The sequence below is a fragment of the Chrysemys picta genome, chromosome 11, assembly GCF_011386835.1.
Source record: "Chrysemys picta bellii isolate R12L10 chromosome 11, ASM1138683v2, whole genome shotgun sequence".
Classification (NCBI taxonomy): domain Eukaryota; kingdom Metazoa; phylum Chordata; order Testudines; family Emydidae; genus Chrysemys; species Chrysemys picta.
The window spans coordinates 78391774-78408207 of NC_088801.1; the positions used below are offsets into that span (position 1 = coordinate 78391774).

At 49.8% G+C, this 16434-nt stretch overlaps 1 protein-coding gene across 4 annotated transcripts in view; it reads right to left on the bottom strand.

The window, feature by feature from the left end:
• The window catches only part of LOC101943734 (butyrophilin subfamily 2 member A2-like), a 46890-nt gene extending 32402 nt beyond the window's left edge, over window positions 1-14488 (bottom strand). For 2 of the 4 annotated variants that reach the window (XM_042861803.2, XM_042861802.2), the window contains exons 1-3: window positions 14206-14488; window positions 12874-13006; window positions 3747-3857 (exon numbers count right to left, since the gene is read on the bottom strand). In XM_042861803.2, coding sequence (XP_042717737.2) covers window positions 3747-3857; window positions 12874-13006; window positions 14206-14232 — 271 coding nt within the window. In that variant the 5' untranslated portion in view covers window positions 14233-14488. Of the gene's footprint in view, window positions 1-1146; window positions 1384-3746; window positions 6553-12873; window positions 13007-14205 lie in introns of those variants that run through there. The other 2 variants (XM_008176941.4, XM_065561222.1) reach the window with 2 other exon arrangements.
• Between the last annotated feature and the right edge of the window lie 1946 nt (window positions 14489-16434).

Below are 16434 nucleotides of genomic sequence, written 5' to 3' on the forward strand. Positions count from 1 at the left end.
TTTGGAGTGCTTGACTTTACAACCTTAACATTCTTTTCAGGTAATTTTGTGTATGCAATTGTAGGGGGAGTGGGCAGTGACTGCTCTATTTTGGTTGCTTAACACACTTTGTTCTTCATTTTCTGGATGTCAAACTTCAGAAGTGCTGAGCATTCAGAGCTTCAATGGAAGTGTCTCCTCAGTCATTACAGTAGTAAGGAGTTTAGGCATTAAAAGATGCTGAGTTTCAATCCTGTCTCAGATTGTGAGTCACTGTGGGGTGTTGCACTTTACTTTTCAGTTTCCCCATCTGAAAAATACCTACCCAACTACTTCCCTTGAGTGTTACAGAGATTAATTAGCTGTCCATAGAGTGCTCAGAACATATAAAAACGTGACCTACTCTGAAAGAAATGACACCTCAGCTGTCTCACATTGGGGCCTACATTTAATGGTGACCTTTGCAAATTTTGTCCTTAATCACTCCATGCCTCAGTTTCTCACCCCCAAAATAGTAATAAAGAATAACACAGAACACTCCCGTTTACTCAAATGGCCCGAGGGACATCTGAAACTTTTGAATGAGCAGGTGTTCAGATAAAGGGAAGTGCTATTTTGAACTGTGCTGTTGGGCTCCCTGATGAGAGAGGAGACCTGGCTAGAGATGCCACTGCAGATAGCACTCGTGTAACACGAATGAGACTCACTGCTGTAAATTGTTCTCCTTGTTATCTGAACCCCCAGTGTTTACAGAGGGGGACACACTGTAGATTTTCAGATAAAGGGAATTCAGATAAAGGGCAGTGTCCTCTACTCTGCTATCTCACACCGGAAATGAGAAGATCAAACATTCATGTTTGTGAGGCACTCAGGATACTTCAGTGATGAATGCCCTAGAAAAGTCCACAAGGTCATTCATTTCTTATTCAGTGCAATGAGCACCATCCATCCTGTCCCCTGAATACATGAGGAAGGGGACTGACGGGAAAGTAATATGTGACTGTGTATATACAAGGGAGCTGAATTAATGTTGCACCTGCAATCTTAAATCTGGCATTTCCTAACTTCTGAGTTTTAGACTTTGCACCCTAAATATATATTACACCCCCAAACAAAACAAAACAAAAAACCCTCCTTTTAACAGAACAATAACATTGCAACCCTTACTTCAAAGTGCCAATGACAGAGCTCTCCACTTTTCCCCAGATGTAGCTATCTGAGGATTTATACTGGCACTGATACCACAGCCTCTGTGCACTTTCAGCTGATCATTGATGTGGGGTAACATGCTCCTTTTCACCATAACGCTGGCAGTCTCAGTATCCCTACATGCTGAACCTATCTTGCCTTCCTCCTCGCCTCTGCCCAAAATCCCATTGATCAATGTAGTATTTCAGGCATCCCCTTAGGAATAGAGAAAATGTCTGCATTATTCCATCCTGCTTTAAATTTTGACAAACTCATATCTTTTGTACAGAAATTTGGTAAATCAGGAACAGAGCTGTCAGGATTTGTGGGGTGGGGAAGAGTAACTATTTGTGTAACATTGTTTAACACGCTTGCTAAGAAACCTCAATGCCAGAGGTATGTGGACAGGCTCCAGTGCCTTTAGCTAATGGTTCCAAGGCCATATTGAATAGAAGAGGCGGATGCTTGACACACGCCTCGATTCAGAGTGAATGGCTTGGAGATCAGCCTATTGGTAACATTCAGAGCTATAGATTAGGGGATATGTATAGCCATAGCCAGTAGTGAGCTGGAGCCGGTTCCCACCGGTTCTTGGGAACTGGTTATTAAATTTAGAAGCCCTTTTAGAACCGGTGGTCCCGTTCTAAAAGGGCTTTTAAATTTAACAAAATCTCTGGCAGCTCCCTGCCCTGCCCCCGGCCTCAGCTCACCTAGCTCCGCCTCCTCCCCTCCCCTGCTTCCCACGAGAAGCAGGGCTTCCTGCAGGTGAGCTGGGGCGGGGCGCGAGGCGGGAACCAGGCGCCGTGCGGCCTAGCCCGGCTCCGTCCCGGCCCCAGCCCTGGCCCCGACTCCGACTCTGGCCATGCGGCACTGCCTGGCTCCGGCCCAGGCCCGACCCCGGACCCAACTCTGGCCGCGCGGCGCTGCCCGACCCCGGGCCCCGGCCGCACAGCTCCAGGCCGGGCCCTGACTCCGGCCACGTGGCGCGACTCCGGCCCAGCCCCGGCGGGGGCAAGAGGCCGGGGCTGGAGGAGATTTGATAAGGAGGGGACAGGGTGGGAGGGGTTGGATGGGGCAGAAGTTCTTGGGGGGTGGTCAGGGGATGGGGAAGGGGGGGTTGGGTAGGCGCCGCGTGGGAGTTCTGGGGGTCTGTCGGGGTGGTGGTGGATGGGGTCGGGGCAGTCAGGGGACAGGGAGCAGGGCAAGTTGGATAGGGGGTGAGGTCCTGGGGGGCAGTTAGGGTTGGGGGGTCTCGGGAAGGAGTGGTCAGGGGACAAGGAGTGGGGGGGGTTATGGGTTGCGGTTTCTGAGGGGGGCAGTCGGGGCAGGACATGGGTGGGGGGTGTACTCACCGGGCGGTTCCCTACCGGGTCTTCGGCGGCCAGACACCAGAGCCGTGCCGCCGAAGACCCGGTAGGGAACCGGTTCCTAAGATTTTGGCAGCTCATCACTGGCCATAGCGTGACGGGTTGGATCACAGAACCCCCCTTGGGAGCTGCCACCTGATGTACCAAGACTACTTCTGCCCCTGCTTTCCTGCCCTGGCAGCCCAGGAATCCAGTGCCCTGCCTGGTTTGAGCCAGACCCGCTAGCCTGCTGCAAACCCAGACCCAGGTCTGAATTGTGTCCCCAAACAGCTGCAGGCTTACCTGAAAGCAGCTAACAGAAGTGTTCTTGTCTTTAACACTCAGATGCCCAACTCCCAATGGGGTCTAAACCCAAATAAATCCGTTTTACCCTGTAGAAAGCTTATGCAGGGTAAACTCATAAATTGTTCGCCCGCTGTAACATTGATAGAGAGAGATGCACAGCTGTTTGCCCCCCCGGTATTAATACATACTCTGGGTTAATTAATAAGTAAAAAGTGATTTTATTAAATACAGAAAGTAGGATTTAAGTGGTTCCAAGTAGTAACAGACAGAACAAAGTAAATTACCAAGCAAAATAAAATAAAATACGCAAATCTATGTCTAATCAAACTGAATACAGATAATCTCACCCTCAGAGATGCTTCAGTAAGTTTTTTCTCAGACTGGACACCTTCCAGGCCTGGGCACAATTCTTTCCCCTGGTACAGCTCTTGTTTCAGCTCAGGTGGTAGCTAGGGGATTCTTCATGATGGCTCCTCTCTCCCCTTTGTTCTGTCCCACCCCTTTATATATATCTTTTGCATAAGGCGGGAACCCTTTGTCCCTCTCTGGGATCCCACCCCTCCTTCTCAATGGAAAGACACCAGGTTAAAGATGGATTCCAGTACCAGGTGACATGATCACATGTCACTGTAAGACCCCAAACCCTCATTCCTCCCAGCCTGACTCACAGCCCAGACCTAACTATTCCCCTCGATTTTGGGAAAGGACAAACTGAATCAAGAATGACTGAGTTTAGATGGCGTGGGAAGATTTCTTTTCCAAATACTAGAGCAGTTTGCAGTTATAGTTTGTGTTTGGTTATGTATAAATTTAATTGTATATGTTCCTAAAGGTTGGAATTGACACATATCCATATGCTAAAGATATTATATCTAATCTATCTATCAAAAGAGCAGAAAGCACACTGACGCGGTGGGAATTTCTTACCTGAGTCCACTTTGTGAAGGGACAGAATAATGAAGAACATGATGTAGCCAGGCAGAGAGGAGCATCTTACAGGGCCATGAGGGAAGGAGGAAACCGTCATTTTCCTTATAACTATATCAGGACAGCAAGAGAGAAAAATGAGCATAATGGAGAGATTGTGGCAAGAGAAAAACTAGAGAGTGGAGTATGAAGAATAGATGAATACTTTAGGCAAAAATTCTGTACTTTTTCATGATCTTTTGCTATTTTTTGACCAGTTTACAAGAGCTAATCATTTTTTTCCCAATGAAATCTCAGCAAAAAGTGTATTGACCAACTCTAAAAGGACTTGGCCTCTTAAAGAGTACAGCAGTAAGTAACTGTGATTTGATCACCATTGTAAGATTTTACAAAAAAGCTGTCTATAAACTGACAATCTTATTGCCTCACCTCGTCTTTAAAGCTGTGTAAATAACTGATTCTTCAGTTTGGTGGTAGCTCCAGTAATAATAATAGTCATATTTATTTTATTTTTTTAAAGTTAAAAAAATTCAGGTTGACTCAAAATCTTTTTTTTAAATAAATTTCAGCAAATCAAGAAGTAAATCTGTATAACATTTCACATTTCATTTGACCCAGAATCATATAATAGAATCATAGAAATGTAGGGCTAGATGGCCCCCCAGAAAGCCACGAGTTCATCATTCCAGGCTGAGACAGGATTAAGTATATTTGAAATGAAACATTTAATTTCCTTTGTTTTTTAAAGCTTTGTAATTTAAAAAAATAAAATAAAATTGAAGTAAAATTCTAAATGAAGTCATTTCAAATACAAAATTGAAGCATTTAATTTCAAAAATACTGAAATGAAACTTTTAATTTTTTCTGATTTTTTTTATTTTGTTTTTCTTTTTACCAAAACAATTCAGTGAAATCAACACAAAGTAACTCTGAGCGCTTCCCATCGAGTGTCCCATCACCAGCCAGTTGCAGTTCAGCTACGTGCCATTGTGGGCAATCTCATCATACCATCTCCACCATACATGGAGCAAGCTCAGTCTTGGAGTCAGTTAGGTTTTTTGCCCTCACTACTCCCTTTGGAAGACTGCTCCAGAACTTCATTCCTCTGATGGTTAGAAACGTTCCTCTTATTTTAAACCTAAACTTGTTGATGGTCAATTTACATCCATTTGTTCTTGTGTCCACACTGGCACTTAACTTAAATGACTCCTCTCCCTTCCTGGTATTTATCCCTCTGGTGTATTTAGGGTGACCAGATGTCCTGATATTATCGGGACAGTCCCAATTTTAGGGGACTTGTCCTGCATCCTGACCTTACATTGGTCGGGACGTCTGGTCACCCTGCATGAGGGGGACTGCGGCAAGCCGGCGCCGCCGGCGCCACTCACCTTCCTTCCCTGGGCCCTGGGGCAGCGCGCAGCTGAGCTCCCGGCGTGGCGGTGTCAGCCCACGGGGCCCGCCACCCGGCTGGCAGGAGCCTGCAGAGCACAGCCCTGCCCCTGCCCCGGCACACAGAGAGGCAGCGAGGAGGTCTCGCTCCCCTGCATGCTGCAGCAGGGCGGGGCCTGTAGACTCGGGCAGAGAGACCCCCTGCCCCTGCCCCCCTCGACCCGACCCAACCGTAGGAAGGAGCCAGAGGGACTGGGAGGGACCTGCCTGCTGGATGCTTCCTGGGAGCCGCTCCAGGTAAGCACTGCTGGGCTCACCTGGCCCCCTGGCAGGTCCCTCTGGGGGGGCTCCCCTCAGCCCCACTGCCCTCAACCCCCACCCTGACCCTGTTCCCTCAGCCTCCCCCGCAGTCCCCTCTGTGCCCCCACTCTCAATCCACTGCCCTCAGCCCCCCTGACCCTGTTCCCTCAGCCTCCCCCGCAGTCCCTCCCCTCCCCCCAATCATCTCACCCTGCATGGATGTGGAAATCTGTCCCGGATTCCAGGCTGTCGTTAGCCCCTGGGGCAAAAGATCAACAGAGGTTTCCAAAGGGAAGTTTGCAGCCTTTGACCAGACCCAAACATTTTCACTTAAAAAAATAAATAAATAAATACCCAAACCCATGCTGACACCCATCTGCTCTGTCCAGATTTGCTGTTATCCCTGTTGAGGCCAAAGTGGTTTGAAAAATTAAAAATCCTTGACACCATTGTGTTCCTTCCCCCTGTGTTGCTCGTTAATCTGATGGGCCTGCCGATAATGAATGAAAATGAATGCCCTGGGAGCAATGTGTCAAGCAGACAGTTTGTGAAGTAGGAATGTGAATGCTGAAGCCCTCACAAAATGCAGAGGCTTTTCTTAACCTGAGCACTGAAAAAGAGCCAGATACCCGGCATGGGTCTGAAAGTGACAAGAGCCTAGCGACTGACCAGAGCAGCATCAGGTTTGATGTGTCGAGGAGGGTCTGTGTCATGAAGTCTGCATTTCCACTGAGGACTCTTCCATCGCCAGGGGAGCGCTGGTGCAGGTCTGCCGCCCGGCACAGCAATGCTGAGAGGTGCCAGTGTAGACCCAATCCACTGCCCTCAGTCCTCACCCTGACCCTGTTCCCTCAGCCTCCCCTGCAGTCCCCTCTGTATCTCCCACCCCAAACCCACTGCCCTCGGTCCCCGCCCTGACCCTGTTCCCTCAGCCTCCCCCGCAGTCCCCCCTGTACCTCCCACCCCAAACCCACTGCCCTCAGCCCCCGCCCTGACCCTGTTCCCTCAGCCTCCCCTGCAGTCCCCTCTGTATCTCCCACCCCAAACCCACTGCCCTCAGTCCCCGCCCTGACCCTGTTCCCTCACCCTCCCCCGCAGTCCCCTCTGTATCTCCCACCCCAAACCCACTGCCCTCAGTCCCCACCCTGACCCTGTTCCCTCAGCCTCCCCTGCAGTCCCCTCTGTATCTCCCACCCCAAACCCACTGCCCTCAGCCCCCACCCTGACCCTGTTCCCTCAGCTTCCCCCACAGTCCCCCATGTACCTCCCACCCCGAACCCACTGCCCTCAGTCCCTGCCCTACCCCAAATCTCTTCTTCAGCCTCTCCCGTCATCCCACCCCCTCGCTCCCCCTGCTGTCCCACCCCCTCAACTTCCCCCCATTCCAGTCCTGCTCCCCTCCGTCTCATCCCCTCCAGACCCTGTCCCTCTCCCCAGCCCAGCCCCATTGTCTCCCCCGCCCCGCCCCACTCTACAGAGCTCTCTACCCTGTCCCATTCATGCTCTCCTCAGCCCCTACCCTGCTCCCCCCCCATCCCAGTCCTGTCCCATCCCCTTCAGCCCCCCTGACTCTCCCAGTCCTGTCCCCCTCAGTTCCTCCACCCTGCTTCCCCTGGTCCATCCCCACACACCCACCGACTTCCTCGACTTCCCTCCCCCCCAATCCCACTGCCTGGACCCACCCCCGTGCCACTCAGGACATGCAGGAAAAAGAAGCAATGGGCTTAAATTGTAGCAAGGGAGATTTAAGTTAGACATAAGGAAAAACATCCTAACTGTAGAGGTAGTTAAGCACTGGACAAATTACCTGGAGAGGTTATGGAATAGCAGTCACTGGAGTTTTTTAAGAGGTTAGACAAACACCTGTCAAGGATGGTCTAGTGTTGTTATTACTCAGTCCTGCCTCAGTGCAGGGGTTTGACTAGATGACCAGTTGATGTCCCTTCCAGTCCTACATTTCTGTGATTCACACTGAATTGCCTTGTGCCCATGTCTAGTAGTAGTGGCACACAGTTCTCTGACATGCAGGTTTATAACATTGTAGTTAATATACAGTTTAGAGCATAGCAGTTTTAAAGCTCTGCATGTTCAGACCAACTGAGCTGAAAATTGTGATCTATAGTATTCAAAACTATTAAGATGTGGGCTGAAATAAAATCAGCCTGAATTGCTCAACAATGTCAATGGAATCAGCATTGCGCTGCTCTATATTGTAAAACATTACAGTGAAATCTTGCAAGTATTACATAACACGCTGCCTTGCCCAAGTGGTAACTAAGCAGAACATCTTCCTGTTTCAACATTCTTAACTTGTATCCCAGAGCTCCTAAAAGTTGTTTTTTTTCAAACATTGAATGCTGTTAAGTTATGAGTTTTAACAGGTTTTTCTTCTTTTAAATCACAGCACTGAATGTTATTCTAAAATTGTTTTCCAAATATTCTTAAACTCCCAGTTTATCCCCCGCTGATGTTCATTGTGAAAAGTATTGCAGGTCTAATAATAATATTTGGCACTTTTGTAATTCACTGTCCAACACGTGTTTTGTGCCCTCCTATTCACTACTGAGATACCAACTCCTTGCCTCCAATTGGCCAATGATGCCAGCCTCCGTCACCCACCTGTTACATTTTCACACAAGAACCTTTGCTGCCACACTTAAGAGAAATTCCCATGAATATCCATAAAGCTGCCTCATTGTCCTCTTCTAAATCCCTCCTTAAAATGCTCCTTTTCCATGATGCCTACAAAAAAACTTGACAGCAGTTAAGCTGTTGGCATGCTCACCCAATTGCCAGTCATGCTGACTAACACTGTTTTATTGTTTCCTTGTACTTCCCCATCTAGGGTGACCAGACGTCCCGATATGTGCTTTGTGCCCGTCTCTGGTGGATTTTTAGAGGATAACTGTATAGCTACCAGCTAAGGGAGTTATATCTTGAACTCAAGTAGTAGAAGCTCATGCTTTTAAGTCTGGATGGCTCGGGTTCAATCTTTGGTGACTAGCTATGATGGAGGTTGCTACACTTATCATTCCTTTAATCAGAGGTCCTGAATATGCTTTGTTGTAGGCAGAGCTAGCCTATAGTTAAGCAACCGAAAATTTAGAATGGGAAGTGTTGAAACGTTGGGAAGCCTTATAATTTTGCCAGTCTGGAACGAACATCCCATTTGAGCGATGGGGCCGGGGAGAGGAGAGTGAGATAGGACCAGGAAACTGGGACAAGCAATCCAGAGCGGTAGCGGGGGGGGCAGTTGAAATCAGATGAGGAGTTGGGGTGGGTTAGACAGTAATAGGATAGACATAGACTGGAGGGGACGGGGAAGAAGGGTCTTTGACTACTAGAGACCACTCCATTCAGGAGCCTGGGATAGACCCAGGATTCCTGAGTTTCACAGTTCCTCTTCTGTCAGCAGATATCTGTGAAACCCAGTGGCAAAAAAAGTGTCTCATCCCCCTATAGAGCTGATCTATCACATACAGGATGACAACCTACTGCCACCGCCATCACTTACTCCATTAGCTGAAGTAGCAGAAGTCTGTGCAGTGGATCTAAAGGTTCATCAGCAGGATTGGAGCCATGCGAGTTTCACGATGATTCCACATGTCAGAATTTCTGGGGCAGTTCAGTTTTGATTTTTACAAAAAAAACCTGGGGAAATGCCTACAGAAATAGGGTGACCAGATACCTAAATAGGGGAATCTCAAGCAGGAGCAGAGAGGTTATTTTATCTCTGTATTTGGCACTGGTGCAACCACTGCTGGAATCCTGTGTCCAGTTCTGGGGTGCACAATTTAAGCAGGATATTGATAAATTGGAGAGTGTTCAGAGAAGAGTCACAAGACTGATTTAAAGGATTATAAAACATGCCTTATAATGATCGACTCAAGGACCTCAATCTATTTAGCTTAACAAAAAGAAGGTTAAGAAGTGACTTGGTTATAGACTGTAAGTATCTACATGGGGAACAAAGAGTTAATAATGGGCACTTCAGTCTAGCAGAGAAAGGTAGAGCGTGAGCCAACGGTTGGAAGTTGCAGCTAGACAAATTCAGACTGGATATAAGGCATACCTTTTCAATGGTGAGAGTAATTAACAATTAACAATATACTAAGGGTCATGGTGTTTTTCTAAAAGCTTTCTCTAAAAGCTATCCTCTAGGAATTATTTTGGGAAAGTTCTATGTCTGTGCTATACAGGCGGTCAGACCAGGTGATCACCGGATCCCTTCTGGCTTTATAATCTCAGAACTAGGTACATCAATTCACATGCAAAATTCTCATTGAATTCAATAGGTGTCCTTGCCCTGTGGCTTGTGGTGCAGGCTGCAGCAGGGGCCGTACAAGCCCTCTCGCAGCTTCCTAGAGCCCCCCTCTCATGGCTCTGTGCACCTGTGTCTGTCATTGTCGTCCTCTCCCCTCCCCCATCCCGCTCGCCCAATGTGTCCTGATATTTCACTCTTGCGATCTGGTCACCCTAGGTGTATTTATAGAGAGCAATCCTCTCTCCCCTCAGCCTTCTTTTAGTTAGTTAGGCTGAACAAGCCAAACTCTTTGGGTCTCCTTTCATAAGACAGGTTTTCCATTCCTCGGATCATCCTAGTAGCTCCTCTCTACCTGTTCCAGTTTGAATTCATCCTTCTTAAACATGGGAGACCAGAACTGTACACAGTATTCCAGATGAGGTCGCACTGGTGCCTTGTATAACGGTACTAACACTTCCCTGTCTCTACTGGAAGTACCTCACCGGATGTACCCCAGGATCATGTTAGCGTTTTTCACAGCCGCATCACATTGGTGGCTCATAGTCATCCTGTGATCAACCAATACACCCAGGTCTTTTTCTTCCACTGTTACTTCCAACTGATGTCTCCCCAGCTTATAGGAAAAAATTCTTGTTGTTAGTCCCTAAATGCATGACCTTTCACTTTGCACTATTAAATATCATTCTATTTCTATTATTTCAGTTTACAAAGTTGTCCAGATCATCTTAATTATATTCTGGTCCTCTTCCATATTGGCAATGCCTGCCAACTTGTTTGTATTATCAGCAAATTTTATTAGCACATTCCCACTTTTTGTGCCAAGGTCATTAACGAAAACGTTAAATAAGTTTGGTCCCAATACTGATCCCTGAGGAACTCCATTAGTAACCTCCCTCCAGCCTGACAGTTCACCTTTCAGGATCACCCGTTGTAGTCTCCCCTTTAACCAGTTCCTTATCCATCTTTCAATTTTCAAATTGATCCCCAACTTCTCCAATTTAACTAATAATTTCCCATGTGGAACAGTATCAAATGCCTTACTGAAATTCAGGTAGATTAGATCTATTGCATTTCCTTTGTCTAGAAAATCAGTTATTATCTCAAAGAAGGAGATCAGGTTGGTCTGGTACAATCTACATTTTGTAAAACCATGTTGTATTTTATCCCAATTGCCATTTGCCTCTATGTCCTTAAATACTTCCTCTTTCAACATTTGTTCCAAGACCTTGCCTACAGCTGAGGTCAAACTTACAGGCCTGTAATTTCCTGGATCACTTTTTTCCCCTTTCTAAAAAATAGGAACTATATTAGAAATCCTCCAGCCATTGGGTACAACTCCCTAGTTTGCAAATTCATTAAAAATCCTTGCTATTGGGCTTGCAATTTCATGTGCCAGTTCCTTTAATTCCCTTCACACCCAAGCTAGCTAGATTATAATTAGCTTGGCTATGTCTATGTGAGCTGCAGTCAGACCCTGTGATTGCAGTATAGACATACCCTTTGTCTTCACTATAAAAAGTTTGAGCAATTAAACAATATAACCAAAATTTATTTTTCAATAATAAACTGACATGGAGTTATGTCTCCCTTCTCTTTCTCTCTCCTCTGTCATTTGGGTTTCTTCCATTTGCTGAAGTTTAAGTGCTTTGTATATTCTTACCATGATCCATTTCCTGGGGCCTTTTCTGAAATTTACATTTTCTGTATCTTTCAGTGAGTTTCAAAATTGTTCAGACCTTGATTTGTGAGTGTAACATGATATTTTGCTTCCAGATACTGGAGAACTGGCCATGTTTCTTCTGACATAGCTTGTCTATTTTGTAGTTTGTTAAACATACAAGTCTGACAATTCATGAGCCAGTGTTTGGAATGTGTAAAAACACATTTTCAACAGGGTCATGGGAGTGACTCCTCTAGGGACATTAGCATATTTCAGAATCTTCTCACAGATACAACAGAGGGTCCTGTGGCACCTTTAGACTAACAGAAGTATTGGGAGCATAAGCTTTCGTGGGTAAGAACCTCACTTCTTCAGATGCCATCTCCCAATACTTCTGTTAGTCTTAAAGGTGCCATAGGCCTCTCTGTTGCCTTTTTACAGATTCAGAATAACACGGCTACCCCTCTGATACTTCTCACAAATAGGCAATGCGGTTCTAAATCCACATCTTCCTATTTTCTTAGCAATTTACATCTTCACAGAACTGAAAAAAATCGATTGCTACCATTCCCTGTTGCAGCAGGTGAGTGAATGTTAATAACCCGCTTTTGGCAGGCACAGAAACAAGACACAAAGAACTCGATCCTTCACTGACTCAAGACAGTGGTGAAACCCTCATTGACATCAGTGCAGGCAGGGTCAGGCCCAAGAGCGGGGGCAGGGAGGAGAGTTATTTCTTGAATATTTTTATTTTTTTATTATTTATTATTATAAAGAAATTTATTTCACCATGTGACTCTCCAGCCTATGCAGCTGAAGAGGAGGATTTTGGGGAGGGGGAATCCTCCTCCATCATGGGGCTGGGTCCTAGGAATCCAGCATGGCCTAACTCTCACAGTCAGTTCTCCACCCTAATTTGGGACCGAGGCGCACCCTGTGGTGGAGAGATCCCTCTTTCCCTTCCCCATGCACCCCACGGGGTGCTGAAGCAATGTTGCTCAGGGCTCTGTGCTGACCCTTTACATCACAGATAGCTTTCTCACACAAGAAGGATGTGGCTTCCCCCTAGTGACAACACCTGGTCCCCTGATTACACCTGAATTGTAAAGAGACAGGACCTCCCAGTGGTATAGCCAGGGTCTAAGTGTAGGGGAAGCAAACATAAAAAAGACACCCCCCCTTGGCTCCTCCCATTTCCCTCCCCCAGATTAACCCTGGGGCCCGGCTCAGGACTCCTGTGGGCTTCCCGGGGGTGCGGATACCCCCGTCCCCCTACGGTCCGGGAGAGTATCTCCTGCCCAGCCCACTCTGCAGGTGTCCCCCGCCGGGCTTCGCTGCCCGGCCCCACCCGCAGGGTCCCGTCCCCCCCACCCCGGGCTCCAGGCTCCTGCGCCACGCCAGGGCCCCCCGTCCAGACAGCGCAGCCTGCACCCCTGCCCTGCGGGCCTGGCCCTGGGGAGCCCTTCGCCCGGAGGGGACCCCCCAGTGCAAGGCACCGGACCCCCGCCGCTCACCTTCCGTCCTGCGCCGCAGCCTGTCCCCGGCCGATCCCGGCCCCGCGCTGCGGGTGGATCCCAGCTTCGGCTCCGGCTTGGGCGGGGAGCGCTTGGCCGCTGAGCCCTGAGCCGCCGCTGGAGATGGCTGTGCCTGCAGCGAAGTTGGGGCCGCGTGGGGCGCGATGGCCGAGGAGCCGGCCCCCTCGCTCCTCCATCCGTGCTGCCCCCAGCGCCGGCCCGGCAGGCCCACTTTTGGGAAATGTGCTGAGGGGAAGCGGCTGCTTCCCCGGCACCCCACTAGCTATGCTACTGGGACCACCATTCACTACAGTGGCAGAGCTGAAGCTAATTATCAGATATTCCTGGCCCCTTCTGCCGCTACTTAGAGCTGGAACCTGCTGCTGCCTGAATTACAGCAATAAATACATGTAAATACAGCTAAGATAGGGTTACCATACGTCCGGATTTTCCCGGACATGTCCGGCTTTTGGGGGCTCAAATCCCCGTCCGGGGGGAAATCCCCAAAAGCCGGGCATGTCCGGGAAAATCGGGAGGGAGGGAGGGCTCGGCTGGCGCCTCTTTGGCCGGGGCCGGTGCGGGGCCGGGCCGGGGTCGCGGGGCCGGGGGCATGGTGCCCGGCCGGGCGCGGGGCCGGGCGGGGAGCCGGGGGCGCGGGGCCGGTCCGGGGGCCGGGAGCCGGTCCGGGGTCGCGGGGGGGTGCGCTGGGCCGCTGGGCCGCGGGGCCGGGAGCTGGTCCGGGCCGCCGGGGGGTGCGCGGGGCCGCGGGGCCGGGAGCCGGTCCGGGCCGCCGGGGGTGCGCTGGGCCGTGGGGCCAGGAGCCGGTCCGGGGTAGCGGGGGGTGCGCTGGGCCGCGGGGCCGCAGAGCCGGAAGCCGGTCCGGGGCCGCGGGGCTGGGAGCCGGTCCGGGGTAGCAGGGGGGTGCGCTGGGCCGCGGGGCCGGGCCGCCGGGGGGGTGCACTGGACCGCGGGGCCGGGAGCCGGTCCGGGGTCGCGGGGCCGGGAGCCGGGGGGTGTGCTAGGCCGCCGGGGGCCGGCAGTGCTGGGCGGGCCGGGGGTGGTCGGCCGGGGCCGGCACCCCAGGGCCCGAGCCGACCCAGGCTGGAGCCGCCGGGGGGGGCCAGCCTGGGCCGCGCCTCCTCCCCCCACACCCCCCTTACCTGCTTCAGTCTTCCCGCGAATCAAATGTTCGCGGGAAGCAGGGGAGGGGGCGGAGACTTTGGGGAAGGGGCGGAGTTGGGGCGGGGCCGGGGCCCCGTGGAGTGTCCTCCATTTGGAGGCACAAAATATGGTAACCTTAGCTAAGAGGAGGTGTGTTTGTGTTTCACCTACCTGTTTGAACTGGCAGGAGCTTCTCATCAGAGTCAGTCTGTGGGGAGTTCCCAGCTTCTCCTTCCTCAGAGTCAAGCCAGAAGGTCTTTTTGTTTGTTTGTTTTTTCATTACATATTTCCAGTGTTGTTTCAGGGCATTAAAGTTTTTCCCCAGCTTCTTGATGTTCCTCAGATCTTGCAGACTTTAATTGTGAATGATTTTTAATCAGCATTTCATATGCCTCTCTCTACTGCAGTGACAGGGTGAACGTGAAAGTGAAAGAGCACAGGAGGAATTCAGAAAAGTCACATGGTTTTGTGATATTTAAAAAAAAACCCATCTCTTTTTAAAGAAACACAGAAAATTGTGACAATCCACATGTGGTCTCAGTCCCTGTTCTTGGCTTGGCTACTGTGATGCTGGAAGATCAGGTTCCAACTCATGCCAAAGCCCCAGGCCAGTTCACTTGTGCATTAGTGTAGATCAAAGTGGTTGTAAATTTATTTGGTGTTTAAACTTCATGAAAACTGTGGGATGTTACATGCATTGTTTTCACTGATCTGTATCCTGCTAGACTGTAATAGAAAACATTTACATTGTATATACCCCTGTAACTCAATAACCCGTCAAATGAGAAAGAAATAATCATGGAATGCAAATGAAGCACTTTAGCAGGAAATTGCTAATTCATGCATATTTGAAGGCAAGCGGTCATTGTGTGTGATGATCAGAGATCAAAGACTCGAAATGGGCTCCTCTCTCTCCACCAGTCAAAGGAAAAGCCCATGTGGCGGTGACATTGTCAGCTTGTTTCCTGTGAAAGGAAGCTATAAGTATGTGTAACCCTTCTTCTAGGTGGAGTCGGCAGCAACCAGGGCCGGGTTCAATATCTAGAAGTTCCTTTTCAACAGTACAACACAGAACCAGCTCAAGCCTCCACCCAATAACGTGGAAAAACTACACACCACTCCTGGGTGCCAATACTTCCCCACTCGCAAGCACAGAGTCTAAGGCCTTGGCTACACTTGCAGATGTACACCGCTGTGAGTTAAACCTGACTTTGTGCAGCTGCGTAGGGAAAGCGCTGCAGTCTGTCCACACTGACAGCTGCCAGCGCACTGTCGTGGCCACATTTGTGGCAATTGCAGCGCTATTGGGAGCGGTGCATTATGGGCAGCTATCCCACAGAGCACCTCTTCCCATTCTGGCGCCGTGGGTTGTGGGAAGGGGGCGTGGGTGCGGGGCATTCTGGGTCCTGTCTCAATGCCCCGTGATGCATCGCTTCGCATCCCAGAAATCCCTTTTTTTCCGTCCACCTTTGGCGCCATCTTTCAACCGTTTCTGTGCAGCGCGATCTGTCTGCGGGAAATGGAGCCCGAACTACTGAGGCGTATGCTGACGAGTCTCGCCAGCACATCACATTTGGCTGTCGAACTATTCCTTAAGATCCAAAGTGACAGTGAGAGTGAGGGTGAGGATTCCGACGATGCTATCGAGCCGCGTAACGCGTACAACACGAGATTGCTTGTGGCATTCACGGACATGCTCAGTACCGTGGAATGCCGCTTTTGGGCTCGGGAAACAAGCACCGAGTGGTGGGATCACATCGTCATGGAAGTCTGGGATGACGAGCAGTGGCTGCAGAATTTTCGGATGAGAAAAGCCACTTTCATGGGACTGTGTGAGGAGCTCGCCCCCACCCTGCGGCGCAAGGACACGAGATTGAGAGCTGCCCTGCCAGTGGAGAAGCAGGTGGCTATTGCAATCTGGAAGCTGGCAACTCCAGACAGCTACCGGTCGGTCGCAAACCAGTTTGGAGTGGGAAAGTCGACCGTTGGAATCATGTTGATGCAAGTTTGCAAGGCCATTAATCGCATCTTACTCAGAAGAACCGTGACTCTGGGTAACGTGCAGGAAATAGTGGATGGCTTTGCACAAATGGGGTTCCCTAACTGTGGAGGGGCGATAGATGGGACGCACATTCCTATTCTGGCACCACTCCACCTAGGATCCGAGTATGTTAATCGGAAGGGGTATTTCTCTATGGTTCTCCAGGCGCTTGTGGATCACCGTGGGCGTTTCATTGACATTAACACAGGCTGGCCTGGAAAGGTGCATGACGCACGCATCTTTCGGAACACTTGGCTGTTGAGGAAGATGCAGGCCGGGGACTTTTTTCCCAGAGCGGAAGATCACAGTAGGGGAAGTTGAAATGCCCATTGTGATTCTTGGAGATCCTGCTTACCCGT